This window comes from Odontomachus brunneus, unplaced genomic scaffold (assembly GCF_010583005.1).
Source record: "Odontomachus brunneus isolate Ranch 3 - 2012 unplaced genomic scaffold, Obru_v1 Obru_scaffold_060, whole genome shotgun sequence".
NCBI lineage: Eukaryota > Metazoa > Arthropoda > Insecta > Hymenoptera > Formicidae > Odontomachus > Odontomachus brunneus.
Window position 1 is genome coordinate 1,211,568 of NW_022639510.1, and position 18,464 is coordinate 1,230,031.

Consider the following 18,464-nt stretch of genomic DNA (forward strand, 5'->3'; position numbering starts at 1 on the left):
ATATATATATATATATATATATATATATATATATATATATATATATATATATATATATATATATATAATAGTATTTCTCTACACACCACGAAAGCTTAAAACTATATTAAGGTAATATGAAATAAGGAGTAATCTTAAATTATCTTGCGCGATTTTCAAGAGAGAGTCCCGACGTTCCTTTCACAGTAGCGAGTCTGAAATCGACCAACGAACCAAGCACGAAGCGATAACCAGTCCCGCTCGAATCGAGAAAGGCTTCGAGAAAGGTTTCAAATTCACTCGGGAAAAATTTCGAGCGTCCTCGAAACCAGTTTACAGATCCGCGATCCGGAATCGCGAAGGACACTCTCGAAGGATCCTTCGGTTTTCCGGGCAAGCGAGAGAAAGAGAGATACTCTTCCAGCCGCTGAAACTTACTACTGAAATTCCCGCTCTCCCTTGCGTCGTCGACGGTCGAGTCGTGCGTGAGTCCCGCCGAAGAGTGTGTCGGTTTCTCTGGCATGCGCGAGAAGTTTTTTTGCGCGATTTGCAAAAATTCGCGCGCAATCGCTCGTGTCTTGCGAAAAATGCGCGGTCCAGGCGCAAGGGACGCGGACGCAATGTGTTGTACACACAATTGCCGATCGGAAAAAGCGAAACAACCGATTAATCGACCACCTCGCGCGACATTTCTACCGTCACTGCCGTCGCCGTCGCCGCTCTGTTCTGCTCGAGGTATCTATCGCGTGCTAGATGTCGCGCATGGTGCCTTCCACGTGAAATGTTATCATATTGGTACAGTGAAGCGTCGGCGAGTCGTGGGAGTGTATTGTTGAACGGTCACATGCGCAACAGATATTTTTTACAGAACATTTACGAAAGCGGGATCTACAATGAAGATTTAATCTTTAAGTTTTAAAAAATTGACAAACCACAATCGACTTTTACTAGAATGTTCAACCGTGCTTGAAAGCTTAAATCTTCAATTTAAAGCTTAAATTTTCATTGTAGATCTCATTGAATCGTATATTAGCACTTTCATCTTAGAAACTGGGTCTGTTTTCTATTGCTGAACTGGCTGCATTAGTTCTCTCTCATCTTTCTTTCATCAAATTTTATCTGTTTCTTTTTAAATTTCAAAACTATACATTAGCTCAGCGATAGAAAATAGACTCAGCATCAATGTGATGTATCATTGCTAATATTTCAATCAATTCTGATCATCTCAATTCAATTCTGATTATTTCTAATTATCGTTCAATTATTTACAGTCATTAATAACAATAATATAGATTATCAAAAGATGATTTTGATGCTATGAAAAAGAACTTGTTTTTCAAAATCTTTTGCAACTCAAGAATGCAATATGTTTTTACTATGTGACGCGTGTTTTGCTAACTTACTACATCTTATGGCTCATCGATACAGGATGTGTGAATATACGACGAATGAATTAGAGGACTTTTATAGGCGATTGGAATAAAAGAGATATAAACTTAAATAATCATTCAATCTCAACTAAATGAGTCTCACGTTCCTTTACAATACAGTATATAATACAAATTCAAATCTGCTTCTTAATAATATATGTATTATGTCTTGTTAATATACTCTATCTAATCCTTCTACTTCTTTCTTCTCATTAATATTTCCATTGATCGCTATGGAGTTGATTCGCAGCATTGTATACTGCATTCTGTAAACTGAAATAAGAAGCATGAAATATATTGACACAAAAGCAGTAAGAAAGCGAAAGGGAGAGCGCTTTTATATTTAGCATCTTACAGTTTATACGACGATACTGTTTCCTCTTTCTGAACCTAAAGCGAGTTTTTGTGTGAGACAAAGTTTTCTCAATGACTATCGCGTCGACGGAGATCAATTCTCTGTTCAGGAGTGGCCTTCCTACAAGAGTGAAATCGGTGCTTCCAACGAGCAGCACTTTTTCCAGCTTCAAGTGTTCACCAATATTCGGTGGCCAGAATCCCTCAATTATTATAATATCGTTCTCTGTTACTTTAAATTGTTTCCCACATATCTGTACAACCGCGAACAAACGGCCAGTCCTGTTCATCACAATTTGGTTGTTGATCTCGTTTGTCACGTCTGTAAACAAGAAATCATGTTAGACTCCATATAGCAAAGATCATTAAGAACTTAAAGTGCTGTTCATACAAAATTATATATAATATCTTAATGACCAGTGCATATTTGTTCCTTCTCCTCATCCCATTCCTGTATTTGTGTTTCATAATCTGGGACAGACTTCATCCATGCTGGTCTGGGGTTTAGATGAAAACGTTTTTGTCTTGTTGGTATTATTCTACGATATTCTGCCACTGGTTGCTCCCATAATCTTAGTGCTAAAATGAATAGTTATTCTTTTATATCGATTATTACTGATTTATAACTGATTAATATTTTTTGTTTGTTAATCTTGTAGTGTGTTTAAAAAAATCTTATTGAATAAATTTACAGATTTTCTTTTTTACACAAAATTAGTCAGACATAATTATATCGATAACTTATATGGACAATAAAATATGGATAATTCTAAATTATTTTGAGAAATTAGAATAAATTGAATATTTGAAGATATAGAAAAAGTAATTTTTTTAGAGATACGGAAGGAGAGGTTAAGTTTGTTTGATATATCACATCGCTTATCAGAATCGTGCTGTTTGTATGTGTCGGAAGTGATTTTAATTAATTACTATCACATACCGGGGTAAAGCTGTTTGCAAATCGCGGCTGGTCCTACTCTTCTTAAGCAATTACCCGCCGTGTAGTTAAAAAGTCTCGAAAAACCTAACAGTAAAGTCGTCATTGTACACAGAGGTTATGCGAATTCACGTTCCGGAGATAAACGATATATCGCTATTAGAATTAAAAATTTATCCGCTGCTTGGTCGTGCGGTTAAAGAATAAATAATTCATCTATTCCTTCGTTGATTTGCATTTGGAAATAAAAATCTGATCTGTCGTTGAATCACGTTAAATGATATTATTTGAAAATAAATGGTCTGTTCTTCTCAGCTGAACTGGTGCGATAAGTTAGAGTGAGAAAACATATACCTGTCTCACTTTAACTTATTGCACCAGTTCAGCAGTGAAGCTGAAAAGAACAGACTGAAAGTCTTCGAAGTTCCGAATTCTCCACTACGAGGCACTGTTTTCGAGGTCGTAGTACGACTCAACGGCATGTAAGCCAGACCATAATTTTTAAGTAGTATATATCAACGACGGATCAGAAAGTTTTTAATTTTTAAAAAGTATGATTTTCTCACTTTGGCTGCGTTCTGTTTCATGTATTATGCACAGATTTTCTACAGTGATGTGATGTGAATTATAGATAAATGCACGCATATGTGTGCACACGGCCTTTCTTTCTCTTCTCTCTAGGAAACTCTATCGAACACAAGCCGTTGTATGCTTTTAGATAGCCTGTTAGCAATCTAATTTAGTACAGACATCTATGGCACCGTGTGCCGCTGGTTTTATACGTACACTGGTGTTCATTAATTGAGTCTTTTGAGTATAAACAAGTGTAGATGAACGCGCTTGGAGATGGTACGCTCATGTACACTATTCTACATAAAAAAAGGACTCAATTAATGAACATTAGTATACTATATATCGCCGAGGTGCGTCCGGAAACGTCACTCGGGTATTCCCAAATATATACTACCTGGGCCCCTATTCTTGAAATAGTTGCGTATACATAAGTTTTACTGCGCAGGTTTAATCATACCATAAAATAGGCTGCGCAATGAAAATTACATATACGCAAAAATTTCAAGAATAGGGGCCCTGGAACGCGTGCTACCTTTTGAGTATTGCGGGATGAGAGAGCATGCTTGTAGGTCTCGAATAGCGCTCTGTCTTTGTCTAGTAAGTCTGAGCCAAAAGCTAAGTCGGTAAAGGCCCTAACGTTTTTGAACACACCTCGCCATTTTTGTAAAGTGTCATGGCTGAAACCGGAAATCCTGCCAACTTCACTTCTTTTGACGAAGTTAACGATTTAGGACGCGATTCATTAAACGCCACAAACGCTTTGAAGTGCATAAAGAGAAGCCATGATTGATTTATTTGGCGTTTCAAAGTAACTGCAGCGTTTAATGGATCACACTTCTAGTATAGACATCTGTATCCATAAATGATTTCTTGCGGAACAATTATATATATATATATAAACATTCCACATAAATTATATGAATCATACTTTTATGTATCAATTCACCCGCCAATGGCCGATAATAATTGTGAATTAATGAACTGCCTATAAACAAATTTCCCTTCTTTTTCCCTCGCGTTCTCCAACTTTGGCCGCGTGTTCGCGCGACATGCACGTTTTCCGCTGGCATGCAGCGCTCGGTGGTTCCGGTTAGTCAGGCGATGTGACCACGACAGCTTCCGGCGTAGGAGCAGACCGCGTAGAGATGTCGTACGTGTACGCCGCGACAATCGCTTGTTATGTTTAGTCGTTTTATCGCGGGTGTTCAGTGAGTGCCGTGCGAATTTTCTCGCGAGATTGTTGGGCTACGAGACAAAGGTGTTGTTGTTTCTCTCCTTTCTTTTCGTCCTGTCATCGCACGAACTCTAACGCGCGCCAAGCATGCAGTTCTACAAGGAGAAGCTGCTGTCGCCCGGTCAATTGAAGCGGTTGAGCGAGCACAAGTATAGCTGTACGACCAATAGCCTCCTGGACGGTCTGTTGCAGCCTTGGTGGGACTGGCTAGTCAGCAAGGTGCCGCTCTGGCTCGCGCCCAACCTCATCACCGTGCTCGGCCTTATCGTCAACATCGTCACCACACTGATTCTCGTTTACTACAGTCCGGACGCGAGGACTGAGGTAGGTAGGCTAAGCAGCCCCAGCTTAACCTGCTTTCACCACGTAGCCCTGGTCTAGCGGACTGTTTCGCTGCACTTTATTGTGTTGTGACAATCTTTAAATGCAGTGTTGTAGTTTTATGTTTTGATGCTGCCACAAGGTATGTTTGTATCTGATATTTGAATTCTTGCATCTAATTTTTACCTTTAAACTACTATTGTGATAGTACTATAAAAAGTTGATGAAAATTTTATGTAGATATCATTGGTGTTCTGTATTAGTGCTTGAGGATTGATTAGTTCAATAGGATCTATCATACCTTGTGTGTTAGAGCTTTTGTAATTTTTCAAGATGAACTATACAGCAAGTTGTTTAAGAAACAGAAGTATCTGTAACACTTATAGAATGTGTTTAATAGAGATTTGATTGATAGATTTACATGATAGAACTTATTACAATGTTAATAGATAACAATTATAATGCCTCTGCTTTTGTTAAAATTATGATGAAGGAGAATCATTCAAGGAGAGCAAATACAGTATATGTAAATATGAATATGCTAAACATGCTTAATAACACACTAATTACTGTGGTAACAGAGACATGTTTTTCTCTTATATAACTGTCATGTTGGATTGCAGAATGAGCATGTTCATCTAGTCATTTCAAATTTTGACTGTTTAAAATTTTTAAAATAGAATGATGAATTTTGGATGAATATATTTTCACAAGAAATTTTATATAATACCTGCATCACTTGCGATCTTCTGTGTAGCAGTTTAGGATTTTGCAGAAATTTCCTAATAAAGCATAAGTTGTTACTAACATTATATTTTGTTTTTTTTAGGCACCTAGATGGGCATGTTTTTTATGTGCACTTGGTCTATTTATATACCAGAGCTTAGATGCCATTGACGGCAAACAAGCCAGAAGAACTGGCACATCTACACCATTGGGTGAACTGTTCGATCATGGATGTGATTCAATATCAACAGGTAAGCAATCACGATACTTTTGTATTTTCATTTTAATAAATGGGTGATTTGAATAAGTAATATTTATTATATATTTCTTCCAGTATTTGTTGCTTTATCGGCATGTATAGCAGTACAATTGGGATATTATCCAATGTGGATGTTTTTCCAGTGTTTCTGTGCGATGACACTTTTCTATTGTGCTCATTGGCAGACCTATGTTTCAGGTACAAAACCCATAAAGTTAAATTGATGTAGTTATCAAGGCTTCTGTATAATGAATTTAAAATATTTTATTTCAATGCATTAATATTTATAATATTTAATATTTTTATAGCAATTAAAATATTTCATTTTATTGTATAAAGTTTTATTGTATAGTTTTTTTCCTTTTTAATAGGTTCCTTAAGATTCGGTAAAGTGGATGTAACGGAAGCACAATTTACGATCATACTTATTCATCTGATTTCCGCAATCTTTGGCCCAGAGATCTGGATGATGGAGGTGGTATCACTTTTGATTGTATTTTCTGTATTATATATATTCCATGCCAAGGATATCTTGTGTAGCAATTGGTAGAATGTGCTGTGTAATTTATTAGCATTCTTATCGGTGTTCTGCACGGCTATAGTATGACGAATATGAAATAAATTTCTCATTTGCTTTAGAACGCAATCATGCACAACTATCATAGTTTTCACTCATGTACATGGGCGTACGCAGGACGTATTTCAGTCAGGGGAGCCAAAAATATATCTTCACAAAAAACTTATTAAAATACTTAATGTCAGTCTTTGGGGATTTTCAATGAATTTTTTAAATATTTCTTCTTCAAATTTTTTTCTTTTCACGAGCTCCATGTTTCTGTAAACATATATAATCCATTGAGACGATTTTCAGACATTGTTGATCACAATTACGTCGACGCGGAATGCCACTAATGGTTCTTGCACATAGAATGTATCACGCTGATAACGTGTGAGCTATGCATTGACCAATTAACGTTTAATTTTTTGTCGTAAGAACGATAATCTTTTTCTCTCCTCTACAATTTAGGAGTGGGCAAGCGCCTACCCTTGCTCCCCTTGCGATTACGTCCATGCGCATGTAAATTACTGCTAACGCAAGGTATTCGTTCGACCATGTCGTAATTGCTTACACTGTACAGGGCCATTCTGTTATCGCGAAAGCGGAAGCTATGTAGTTATATTTTTTATCAAAGACAGATAATGAATAATTCTGTATTGAAGGAAATGTAGCTCATAGTAGAAGCAAAAGGTAATCTTGAATCAAAAATTATATGTCAAGTCACATGCATATGTATTATATGAAAGATGAAAAATCCATATATGTTTTATATATATACTGTTTTATCTATTTCTATACTTTTGTATTATATTTTTGCTCATATTTATGCATTATACTTGCTAATATTTCTATTATATTTTGTATTACACAATAAGCGGTCACAGTTTCGCGTTTAACATTTATGAATGTTACTATGAAACTTTTGCTTGTTACTGTGTGTTGTACATTTCCTCTGGTAAGTAATTGCAATATTTAATTCAAACGTCTTAGAGAAGAGGTGTTCGAAGTGCTTGATGAAGAAAGATAATATATATCGAGAGCGATATCGGGCACTTCGTACGCCTTTAAGATATCCCGATATCGCTGAAGTCGCTAGGTGTTCGCACAAGTTTTCATGTACCTTTACATAACTTCATAGCTTTGCAGTGATATAATTCTCAGCAGACAACTCGGACATACATTTCTTTGGCATAACATTCTTTCATCGTTTCGACGTGTCAGGCCATATCCCAAAATTTGGTTCAAGCTTTATTTTCCCACTTTGATATGTGGAGTCTATGTGATGAGAAATTACATATACCCCATTCGAGATTCTAAATCTGATTTTCCGTAATTTACATCTTATGATATTTACATCTAGTTTCATTCTACATAATTGCTACTATAATCGCGCTGCTTAAAAATGTTTTTTATTCAAGAGACTCCGAGATTCTCTCTCCTTGAACCCTTGCGCTCATGAAACGTAGTAAAGTTAACGAGAACAATGTCGTTATATGAGTTTAATGAAAATATTTCTTGCAGATACCATACTTAGATGGTTTTCTAGTTAAGTATTTACTAGGAGTTTTAACAGTCGTGTGTGCAGTGGCAAATTTGTGTCCCATATTTTCGGTGATTTTCACCGGAGGAGTGGGCAAGAACGGTTCCACTGTGGCTGTAAGTCCGTTAACTAGAATCTTTTATTGAACATGCAGAAATGGGAGCAGCATGGCATGAGGAGCGGCGCTGAGATTACTTCTTTACTGCAAAATATTTACTCATTTAACACGCATTTTCTACTTCCCCGTTTCTTACTAAATTACGTCCCCCCATCTTCTTGGTTTCGACATTTCCATGCCCCTGCGACTTTCACGATGAATTTTATATAACTATATAGAATTCATTATGAATTGTGTCATTATCCAACTGAGATGATTGTATTCATTTCATGTGCGAAATCGTATTTCTGACGTTTCCCAGTGAGTCATTAGTGCTTCGGTGTATTACAAAACACACAATCTTCCCTGTAATATATATTCCCTCTTTTAATGTAAGAAATAGATATTTAGTCCGCCCTTTGTGGTTTGTCTTTTGATGTTTATTCGTGGTGAACAATTTTCTTGCCAATTTGAAAACGCTCTTTTGAAACAATTTCAACTTAGCGACTATAATTTAGGAATATTGATAATTCAAATTTTGTATAAATTTGTATGATACAGCAGCATTACTTACACGATTCTAGAGCGAATCGTGCATTCAATGCATAATTTGCGATATTTGTTTACATTAAACATGTTTGTGCAAAGTACACATAGATCCATTATATATCCATACTTTTGATATCTCTTTAGCTAAAGATATTTAAGAAGACAAAGTTTAAGCAGATAAACGAGGAACGCGCGAGGAACGAGAAATTATGTCGATCAATACTCTGTAAACAAATATTGCGTAAACTTCATTCTTTTAATAGTGATTTGTAATGATCTTAGCAGGATTCATATGCACATTATATTTCGCTTCACACTATGCTTCTGAAGAAAGTTCTATTACAGCATTACATCTTTGTGTACACCTTATCCGTGAACAATATACCGAATCTTCATAATTAACATATCTGATGTAACATGCATAAAGGGAACTTATTTCTTTCAAAAACCATATATGAACATAGCCTCCGACATTTGGCTTATCATATTTTGATCAGCTGCTCCCTCGTGTACCCCATAACTTTGTGCGCTCATAATAATAATAATGAGAAAGAAGCATGTTCCACACACGTATATGTGCAATGACACGACCACAGATAGAACTGAGCCCGAACCAAAGCAATGCTATTGCGATCTCGACAAGTGATATCGAGATATAATCGAGATAGTACAACTATAAAGAGAATTCATAGTACACACACACACACACACACACACACACACACACACATATGCGCGCACGCGCGCGCGCGACAACGAAAAGACAATGACATACAATTGAATTCACGAACGAAGATCTTGTGGCTTGTTTAGATCCCTGTGCTCGGTGTAGGCACGCTCAGTAACTACGTAGCGGTGATCTTTTATGCAGGCTACGTTCACGTGTTTCTTGAATTCTGTAAAGTCTTTGAATCCGGTGGGATTGGAAAAAACGGTTCCACAATTGCAGTAAGTTCCAAGAAATGACGCTCGTATAGCGAGTATTTTTCGTATTTCGTCGATTTTTTACAGTAGAGATGTCTCTGTCTCCTACGTCTTTTTTTTCTTTTTCTTTATTTGCTTGCTCTCTTCTGTCTTTGATCTCTTCTCTGCTGGGGAGCTCAGGTGCTCGATTGAATTACTAAACGCCGATGTATGACCACGTAGCATTAAATAATTATAGAACGATACGTTTTAGTATCTCGCACAGTTTATATGTAAACTTATTGCTTCTTTTAAATTTGATATATTGAAGCTCAATGTAACATGTCTTTTCTCAAATTACCATATTGCTCAGGAAACGCTTATGATGCTGGCTATACTATTATTATGCAAATATAACAGAATAATCCGAACAGAAGTGACCAATTAATTAATTAATTTAAAAAATATCAAATTAGAAAAAAATCTTGTGTAATATTTTGCACACTTTTTTCAACCGCAACTTCTAACGAACAGATGAAAACACCTGTTTAAACGACAGATATTTATATATAATACTTTATTAAAACTCGATGTATGTAGTTCTTTTTTCTACTTTTTTTTTCTTTTAAAGTAGCGATGCCTGCAAAGGAACGTGGTGTGTGTACGTTATATGTAAGATGAAGAAGATAGCAACACGTTCGTGTATGGTCGAATGACGCACCAGTGGTAGAATATTAATTTTCTCAAATTATTTTCTCTTTCTATACTGGCTCGGTATTAAATATTGTTCCTGGCACACGTATCTAATCGTATTTCACATTTTTCCGTGATAGCAGCAAGATTTGCATATACGGCCTTAACACCTTTATTTTCTGTATAGACTCTATCCCATCCTTGTGTTCCATGAAAGAGAATTTATTTTCTTTCCTTCAGGTGGTGAAGATTGTATAAACAGTTTCCTTGCGTTAGTATATTAATAGCAGAGAAAATCGGGAGTCGCAATATTCTCCTCATATGTAAACTCCTACATAGACCTATGTCTAACCGTCGGATGACGGATGAGGAGGGAACCGGTGTCACTACACAGTTACAAACAAGTACAATCTACATCTGCAATCACAAAAGCCATGTATGAACGATAACAATATATCCGAGTATAACATATTGGACATGTCCAATAGCTACTATAATGCTGTAAATTGTGACTAACAAAGCACGAAATTGTTTCAAAAGCGACCAACACGTATTCCTGATCGATAATTATTAACAGACTAACATGTCAGGAGTACGGAGTATTAGAGAAAAAAAAAAGTCCCTTCGATAGTAGACTCTGACGACTAATCAAGAGATCTTTCGTGTCGCTTATACAGTTGCCATACACTGGCACAGAGGTGAAGGTGTTTCCGTTATGGGCTGCTGTGGGCATCGCTATTTTACTTGCACAGAGCAGCATATCCGTCATTCTCGCCGGTGGTGTCGGAAAAAATGGCTCCACCGTCGCAGTAAGTCAGTCGAAAAGTAGTGGGACCATTGTGTAGTGCACTTTTTGTTTAGTCCGTGATTTAGGCCCACACTTGTAGAGAACATAAACACGACATCTCATTTAAGCAAGCACAATAGGTTTTGCGTAACATTTCCAAGCGCGATATGTATCTGCTATTATTTACAGTAAATTCGATTAATTAAAATTGATTTAATTGATGCATATAATAAATCCTAGTACGATTTGAAAGTGGCTTTTGTTAGAAATAACAGAGTAAAATTTCACATTGTGTTGAAAAGATAAGAAAAGAAAACGTGGGCCTAAGTCTAACAGCGTCGTTTAAATTTATTCATCACATTACGATTTTCACTTACGCTGATATATATATTTGTTACACCACATTCTTCACGAAGATCCGTGTATATCCTTATCCTGCGCTTTCTCCTTTGTCTTATAGTTGTTGAATATTCCTCTGATTTCGTTGTTTCTTCAGTCATTACTTTGGGCCGGTTTCTTGCATGTGTATTACAAATCTGTAATCAAATATAGAAGCGAACTGTAGTAAGAAGCTATATATTGCTTGCCGCAGTAGTAACGTTTTCTGTATTTATCACATAATATTTTGACATATAATATATATTTTATGTAAACTAATGGTTTTATTTTATAAATATGTCATCTAAGTATATATTGCTTGCATTCTTTTTTCACACACAGTTTCTTTTTTCTTTTTTTCTTTCTTCCTCTATCAATAATATTAATTTATTTATAGTATACTAACTTTAACTATATACTAGTTTAACTAATTAATTCTATTGATAAACGTATATTAATTAAAATTTAATTTCTCTCTGTAATTAGATTTTAAGGTCCCTTGATCTATATCATTTTGTTTTTCTTTAAGACTTGCAACATTTTCTTTATCGATTGCACGTACAATATATTGATATTTGTAGTAAAGATACTTTTTAGTGTATCAATTGTAAGGCACGATTATCTTTCTTTAAGTTTCGTCGCGCGATTAAAAATTTGTATATATATATCTCTCTCTAAAAATAATTATAACGCTTTTACTTTGACTAGTATATATTGCATTTAAGTTATAACAAAATATTTCGATATTTCTATGTCTCTATATTTGTATGTTTCTCAGAGCCATACTGATTTGAATTAATATTTGCACATAGTCGCACGCTTGGATCTTATTTCGAGGTTTCCGCATAAGATCAACTTTGTTGCAGGGAACGTCCGTCTTATCTCCAATTATACCATTTAGCTTCGTGGTAGTGCCAGCTTTTATAATATATAGGAAAAGTGCTCAACACGTCTACGAGAATCATCCAGCTTTGTATATACTCTCATTTGGAATGGTCGCGGCCAAAGTTACCAATAGATTAGTGGTGCGTATATTGAGTATCGACCAAATTTATATGCCGCTCACTCACGACGATCACATTACCTCTAATGTCCGTTTTGCAGGTTGCTCACATGACCAAAAATGAAATGCAATATTTAGACAGTTCGCTAATCGGCCCAGCTATGCTATTCCTCAATCAATATTTCAACTTTTTCATCAATGAACACTATGTGCTTTGGCTGTGTTTCGTAAGTCGCGGGTTTATCCGCAATTTTCTTCATTCACGCGAGACGATCTTCCTCACGATCTCCCGACTTTTAAGTAATGAAATGTGTATGTTTAGATCTGGGTTACTCTGGATCTCTTCCGCTATAGTGCTCAAGTGTGTCTCGAGATATGCGATCACATGAAGATCAAGCTGTTCAGGATATCGGTGTCCGATCATCGTACAAACGCCAGCCAGGTTTCTAATGTCACCGAGAAAAATGGTACTAATAGGTCACAACGTAATAGAGTACATAAGAAACATTCTAGAGTTAACTAGTGATAATAAATGCCCTGTATGAATTGCCTGATGTGTTGTATATATAAGGAGAAAGAAATCATAACGAAATGTAACAGAATATAAACATATGACGAATTTTGTGTATATAGAACACATTTGAATAAGTACAGTTCATTTGTTATCACGTTAATTTATATAATCGATCGTTTCAATCTAGGCATACTCGTGATTATACACACACACACACACATATATATATATATATATATATATATATGTATATATATGTATATATATATATATACATACATATATATATATATTATATATATATATATATATATATATATATATATATATATATATATATAATATATACATATATATATATATATATGTGTGTGTGTGTGTGTTGTGTGTGCATACATGAAACTTTAGTCAAAACGATTAGCGGTTACTATGAACTTTTAGCAAAATATACTACGTCAAAGCAAGAATGCGCCCAATTGTATAACATAGATGGCGCTTGTTCCATATTTATAAGAAAGAAGAAAGTGATAAATGAATTATACTCTAGTGTTTGGACGGAGAGAAGAGACATAATATATGTTTATACATAAGTTTATATGAGAATGTTATGAGTTTGATATTGACTGCATACAATTTTTAAATATCGATCAATCGAAGTCTGATATGTTCCGTTCATATAGGATACTAGTTCTATTAAAATAGAATTATATATCAAACGCAAAATCAAAATCTCCGTCGTTCATAGATACGAGTCAAATTATTTGGAAATCGCTATCTCATATATCTTCTCTATAACGATACAATGTTATAAGAAATATCATGATTTTTCTTGAACAAAAACCATGATACATTTTTTTGTTTGTAAATTACAATTTATATCAGTTAGAAAATAGAAGGAGCGTTTACAAACAATTAATTATTTCCTTCGTAAAGGATAATATTCATGGAGTAACGGATTGTTAGTATGTGTAAGCTTTTCTTCAGAATAATTTCAAACAAAACGGAATGTGTCCTGAATGTTTTCTATATTCTTGCTTTTTAGCGTGTCTGTATATTTGATTGAGAAACATTTTAACAATGATAAAGATAATTCAACTTTATGAGACGTGTTAGGATGAAAAGACTAAAGACAGTTACATGACTCTGCAAAGCGTAAGATAGGTGTTCGCTTACTTTACTTTTACATCGTACGACAATAGAAAGAGGAAGATAAGTTAAGGCAAACGCTTATTTACGTAAATGTTACACATCTAGAAAGACGTGAGAATATTTTAAATATACTTTCTACATATACGTATACAACTTACACGACGAAACATTACAAGCAAATGGCAGATACATGCTTAATTATCATTTGTATGTTATATGTGATTTTACTATAATATTCTCTCACGCCAAGTAATGAATAATTAAACTTTTATAGTCAGAAATTTATTAGATGCAACATAACAAAACTGGATGTATGACAGATATTCGGGGGGAGGGGGGAGGAGTGCGGTTGATACAATTTTTCTATTGTACTTCAGGGAATGTTCTAGATAATATACATATATAATAAAGGGTACATTCCCGTATTGGCAAAATATCTTGCAATAGCTTTTCTTTAAAAAAAAAATATATATATATAGTAGAAAGATACTATATTTTGTATTTTTTCATCTTTATGTCGTGTTCAAGAAACACGATCATATAATTGTTTTCCACTCAAAAAGCTGTTGTGCAAGCGATTTGTCATATGTTATTGTTGTATAAATGATTGACATAGATAAATAATTCACTATATATCCCTTTGAGGAAGGTACTGTACACGTGTACATGTGTAAACGTCACAGTGAACGAAATGTAACTCTATGAACTGTACCGTATCTCGAATTTTGTTTCTGCGAATTGTACTATACTTCTTGGATAAATGAGTTTACCACGACACGCTATTTTTCATTCTAATCTAACCAAACATGTCAAAAGCTTCTCTCGGGAGAATGAGTCTGTTTGTATCGCTCGACGAATCTTCCGTCAGTCTAGAACACGCTGAGTGTTATATTATGATGTTTAGGAAATGATGTTTAGCAATTGTAAGACAAATTTACTCGGCGAGACGCATCAACAGCAACAAGTGCTCCACTCCTTCGCGCTTACGGTGCATTTCGTTAGAAAATCTCTCAGCAAGGGAATGCAGATGTATTTTTAAATGCTAGTGAAAGGAGTTTATCAACATGTCGTTCGAAATATCAAGCGGAGTGTTAATACGCATGCTTTATGCTTGTCGCTTCATCTAAACGAGCTTTTTTTCATTTACGCAACCGAATTCACTTAGAATGTAATGTGAAAAGATAACGTAATCTTGGTGGAAATCTACATTAGGATTGATTGATCGATCGGTCAGTATTCTTTTTGTTGATAAAATTAAGAAGATACAAGTACATCATATATATGCATACGTTTGTCTATGTATAATATTGCCCGCATATATATTATATAAATTTATGTATTTTATACACACTGTGTGTGGATACTGGAACTGTCGTTAACTTCTCGCACGTTCTCGAATCGTCATTCACGTGTTGTTCGTATGTTATGCTCATCTAAAAGTTCAATTGTTTTATATGCCTGCAAGATAAAATTAATGTGCAATTTGCTGTCACGTTTAACAGCTGCTTGCTTGATAATAATTCGAAAAATCGGTTTAAACGCGATTATAATAATGTGTGTATGTGTGTGTATGTATGCAATAATAAGATCTAATTACGATATTATACGATCATTACTAAAAATCGCTTTTTTCTTCAGCAAGAAAACGCGTTTTCTAGCTACTTGATCATGCAAACAGCGATTTACTTCATGTGACGATTTGCACGAAGCCCTCAATTAGATTTGCTATATATTTAGCGTGTTGTGTGTATCAAAATTATTTTGCATGTTTTTCTGCCTGCTGCTTGGACTTTATCTGTTTCTTTTTTCTTTTTTTTTTTTTAAGAGAGAGGGAGTGAAACGAAAATAAAAAAAGAACAAACATACAGAACAATATGCACTACTGGCGATACACTGTGACATTTCGCTTCGATTTTTGTGCTAATCAGAGCAAGCTCAGAGCTGGATTTTCTGTTATATACCAATTTTCACAGGCCAGAGTAGCCTAGCGATAGTCGATAAACAAAGATACGCGCTGTCTGTCGGGGGTGTTAATAGTGAGCATTGCGAGAGATACATGTGTTAATGTTTACTTGTTCGTTGGTATGCATGACGAGAGTTTTGTTCGCAGTTCACATGATGCTGGAGGCAGAGCCGCTGTTAGACGACGAGTATCATCATCACGGATCCGACACCGCCCTCGACCTCTGATATTAGCGGCAATGCTAATTATTGTTAGCCGACCTATGCCGAAAGACGCCTTTTGAATACGCAATAATGTAGATTAATTGTGCTTGCGGACCGGAGGAAATCGCGCGAAGTGATATAACGGTCGCGCGTTCACGGTATCCGCAAGAATACGTAGCGATGCACGGAGAATGATGACTTGTCTGTCGCACCCTCTGCAGAAGAGCATGGTGTATCCCGCATACACACATACATATGATATACATGGGGGCGTGCATACGTAGAACGTGTATGCGTCTCGCTGGCGCGAAGACATTTCCCCCCGTTCATTTTTATATCGCAATATTTTGTACACATTGTTCCTCGACGTGGATGTGGAGTCGTGCACGTGGGAAGTCCGATGTTTTTCGATAGAAACAGTACAAAAGGTGCGCGCGATGAGCGTTCTGCGGTACAATCGAGTTATTGTCAACGACAAAATATGATATTTGTAACAATAGCAGCGAGCTATATTTATCACCGGATAAAACGTTTGCCGTGTTCGTCGGCAGACGTTTGTCTGCGCCTGCCAGATGGGTGTTACTTAAACAGATTAATTGTATAAATGCGATAAGAGATATATATTCCGCGTAACGTTGCACTCTCGTCTGCAACTTGAGGATATTTATTACGGACGTAGCAGAGTAGAGTTCAACAAATTGTCGCACTAAGGGAAGTGTCGAAGAGGGAAAAAAAATGCGGATAAAAGGCACGATGACGTTTATCTCGTGTGAAACGTGCTAATCATTCGGAAACAGCAAATGTAGTTGATTTACCGGTTTGTCGCCTTAATAAGATCGTCCTTAGTGAAGGATTAATCTCATTAGTCTAATCAGCAATGTAGAATAGAGTTGTCAGGAATGAGGAGATAGATAATTTAAGTATATTTTATACAGCAACGATATTGAATATATAATCAGAAGAGAAGCAACTTTAGAAGCTTGCAGAAGACCGTTAAGTATATGTATAAGTTAGTGAAACGAACGCGAACACTGCAGTATTACAAGTAGCGTTATTCTAAAATAGTTGCCTACGTTCACATTTCGATGTATATTTTCACACAGAATGACCGCCATACACGTGATCATTATTATTATGCAGGAAAATGAAGCGTAACGGACGAACGTTTGGACACTTACTACTTGCTTCTCACGAGTGTGCGTGCGTGCGCGTACGTTTGACTGTTATCTTCTAGATTAAATAATGATTTGCGATCTAATCTGTGGTGGTAGGTTCACACGTAGCGCCGGGTAATCTGCTACCGTGCTGTAAATACAGGTACTAAGGCATTTCTATTCCAACGAGATCATAACTTAATAATTATATAATTGATATACTGTTTAATAAAGTTTATACGAGTGTAACATAACGAGTGTTCTCTTGAAAAATTTCTCCTAACTGATTAACGCTCTAGGAGAGATCGCTTTTACTCATTCATTCATTGAAGTTATTGATATTAGGTTCCATACACTTAACATCTTATCTAGTCACGACGCGGAAAATATTAATTTTTAGTAAATAGTATGCGAGTACTTTAACATTAACATGTATATTAAATAGTTCTCAGACAGTTTCTTAGAAGTCAAGTTGACCTCCACTTTTGTAAATTTCTCAATTTCAAGAAAAATTTTAAACTAAACGACCAATTATAATTTCAAATCAAGATTTATACCGAAATTATTGACTTCAGTATCCGAATATGTGATTAGGATATAACTGTTTAAAGTAAGAAACTGACAATATAAGTAGAAATTATCAGTTTGGCTCTTGAAGGGTTCATATTGGTCAGTCAAAAAAATTCGTCTCAATTTCGATAGTAAATCGGCTGTAAATTTTTATAATAATAGTTGCATCAAATATTTGGCTGATCCAATGAGACAAAAACTCTTTGTTTAGATCAGACACGAGAGAGAGCGCTCTTTAAATTATAAGTGTAATTTTATTCGTATTACTCGTATTCTGTTAACTGTTCTCAGACCGTTGAGAATTCTGTAAGCTTAGAAAGGCGGACAGGTATCATCGATATTAATTTTCGAGATCCATTGTTTCTCGTGGAAATTAATTCTCTGTGCGAGAGAAGAGAAGCAGTTTACATCTTCAATCTATTTTTTCCCGGACAGAAACCAATCTCTCTCTCTCGATTATATCGCGAATAGCGCCACACCCAACTCGTTACATAGAGATATATACGAAGTGATGTATTTACTGAATGTTTCAGAATAAGAGATACATGTCCGCCCATTTTTTCGCGGCGAAGTGCGAACTATAATTCGT

The 18,464-nt window shown here is 35.6% G+C and overlaps 3 protein-coding genes across 9 annotated transcripts in view; 1 reads left to right on the forward strand and 2 right to left on the reverse strand.

The window, feature by feature from the left end:
* Nucleotides 1-699, reverse strand: part of LOC116846035 (N-acetyl-D-glucosamine kinase) — a 7,341-nt gene extending 6,642 nt beyond the window's left edge. For all 3 annotated transcript variants that reach the window (XM_032819358.1, XM_032819360.1, XM_032819359.1), the window contains exon 1: nucleotides 418-699. In XM_032819358.1, the coding sequence (XP_032675249.1) occupies nucleotides 418-502 (85 nt within the window). In that variant the 5' untranslated portion in view covers nucleotides 503-699. The remainder of the gene's footprint in view (nucleotides 1-417) is intronic.
* Nucleotides 700-1,470: 771 nt separating this feature from the next.
* LOC116846036 (39S ribosomal protein L21, mitochondrial) lies at nucleotides 1,471-3,075 on the reverse strand. The gene is made up of 4 exons (XM_032819361.1): nucleotides 2,704-3,075; nucleotides 2,181-2,342; nucleotides 1,765-2,085; nucleotides 1,471-1,682 (listed from the first exon to the last, which is right to left on the reverse strand). Exons 1-4 carry the CDS (start codon nucleotides 2,804-2,806, stop codon nucleotides 1,582-1,584), a joined length of 687 nt encoding a protein of 228 aa, XP_032675252.1. The 5' UTR covers nucleotides 2,807-3,075; the 3' UTR covers nucleotides 1,471-1,581.
* Nucleotides 3,076-4,378: 1,303 nt separating this feature from the next.
* On the forward strand, nucleotides 4,379-17,559 carry LOC116846106 (cholinephosphotransferase 1). Of its 5 annotated transcripts, XM_032819548.1 has the most exons (11): nucleotides 4,379-4,831; nucleotides 5,658-5,805; nucleotides 5,889-6,011; nucleotides 6,185-6,288; nucleotides 7,894-8,028; nucleotides 9,372-9,506; nucleotides 10,832-10,963; nucleotides 12,186-12,344; nucleotides 12,424-12,549; nucleotides 12,645-12,789; nucleotides 16,096-17,559. In XM_032819548.1, exons 1-11 carry the CDS (start codon nucleotides 4,595-4,597, stop codon nucleotides 16,173-16,175), a joined length of 1,524 nt encoding a protein of 507 aa, XP_032675439.1. In that variant the 5' UTR covers nucleotides 4,379-4,594; the 3' UTR covers nucleotides 16,176-17,559. The 5 variants fall into 5 exon arrangements, with proteins under 5 accessions (XP_032675439.1, XP_032675434.1, XP_032675437.1 ...); XM_032819543.1 differs by lacking the exon at nucleotides 10,832-10,963 and having other exon boundaries at nucleotides 4,380-4,831; XM_032819546.1 differs by lacking the exons at nucleotides 7,894-8,028; nucleotides 10,832-10,963 and having other exon boundaries at nucleotides 4,381-4,831.
* Nucleotides 17,560-18,464: the final 905 nt, after the last annotated feature.

Coding starts and splice junctions, on each gene's coding strand:
- LOC116846036 (XM_032819361.1), bottom strand. CDS start 2,806: ATGACGACTTTACTGTTAGGTTTTTCGAGACTTTTTAACTACACGGCG. Junction 2,086..2,180: donor GAAGGAACAAATATGCACTG/GTCATTAAGATA, acceptor TCTTGTTTACAG/ACGTGACAAACGAGATCAAC. Junction 1,683..1,764: donor ACAGTATCGTCGTATAAACT/GTAAGATGCTAA, acceptor TTCTTATTTCAG/TTTACAGAATGCAGTATACA.
- LOC116846106 (XM_032819548.1), top strand. CDS start 4,595: ATGCAGTTCTACAAGGAGAAGCTGCTGTCGCCCGGTCAATTGAAGCGG. Junction 6,012..6,184: donor TTGGCAGACCTATGTTTCAG/GTACAAAACCCA, acceptor CCTTTTTAATAG/GTTCCTTAAGATTCGGTAAA. Junction 6,289..7,893: donor CAGAGATCTGGATGATGGAG/GTGGTATCACTT, acceptor TATTTCTTGCAG/ATACCATACTTAGATGGTTT.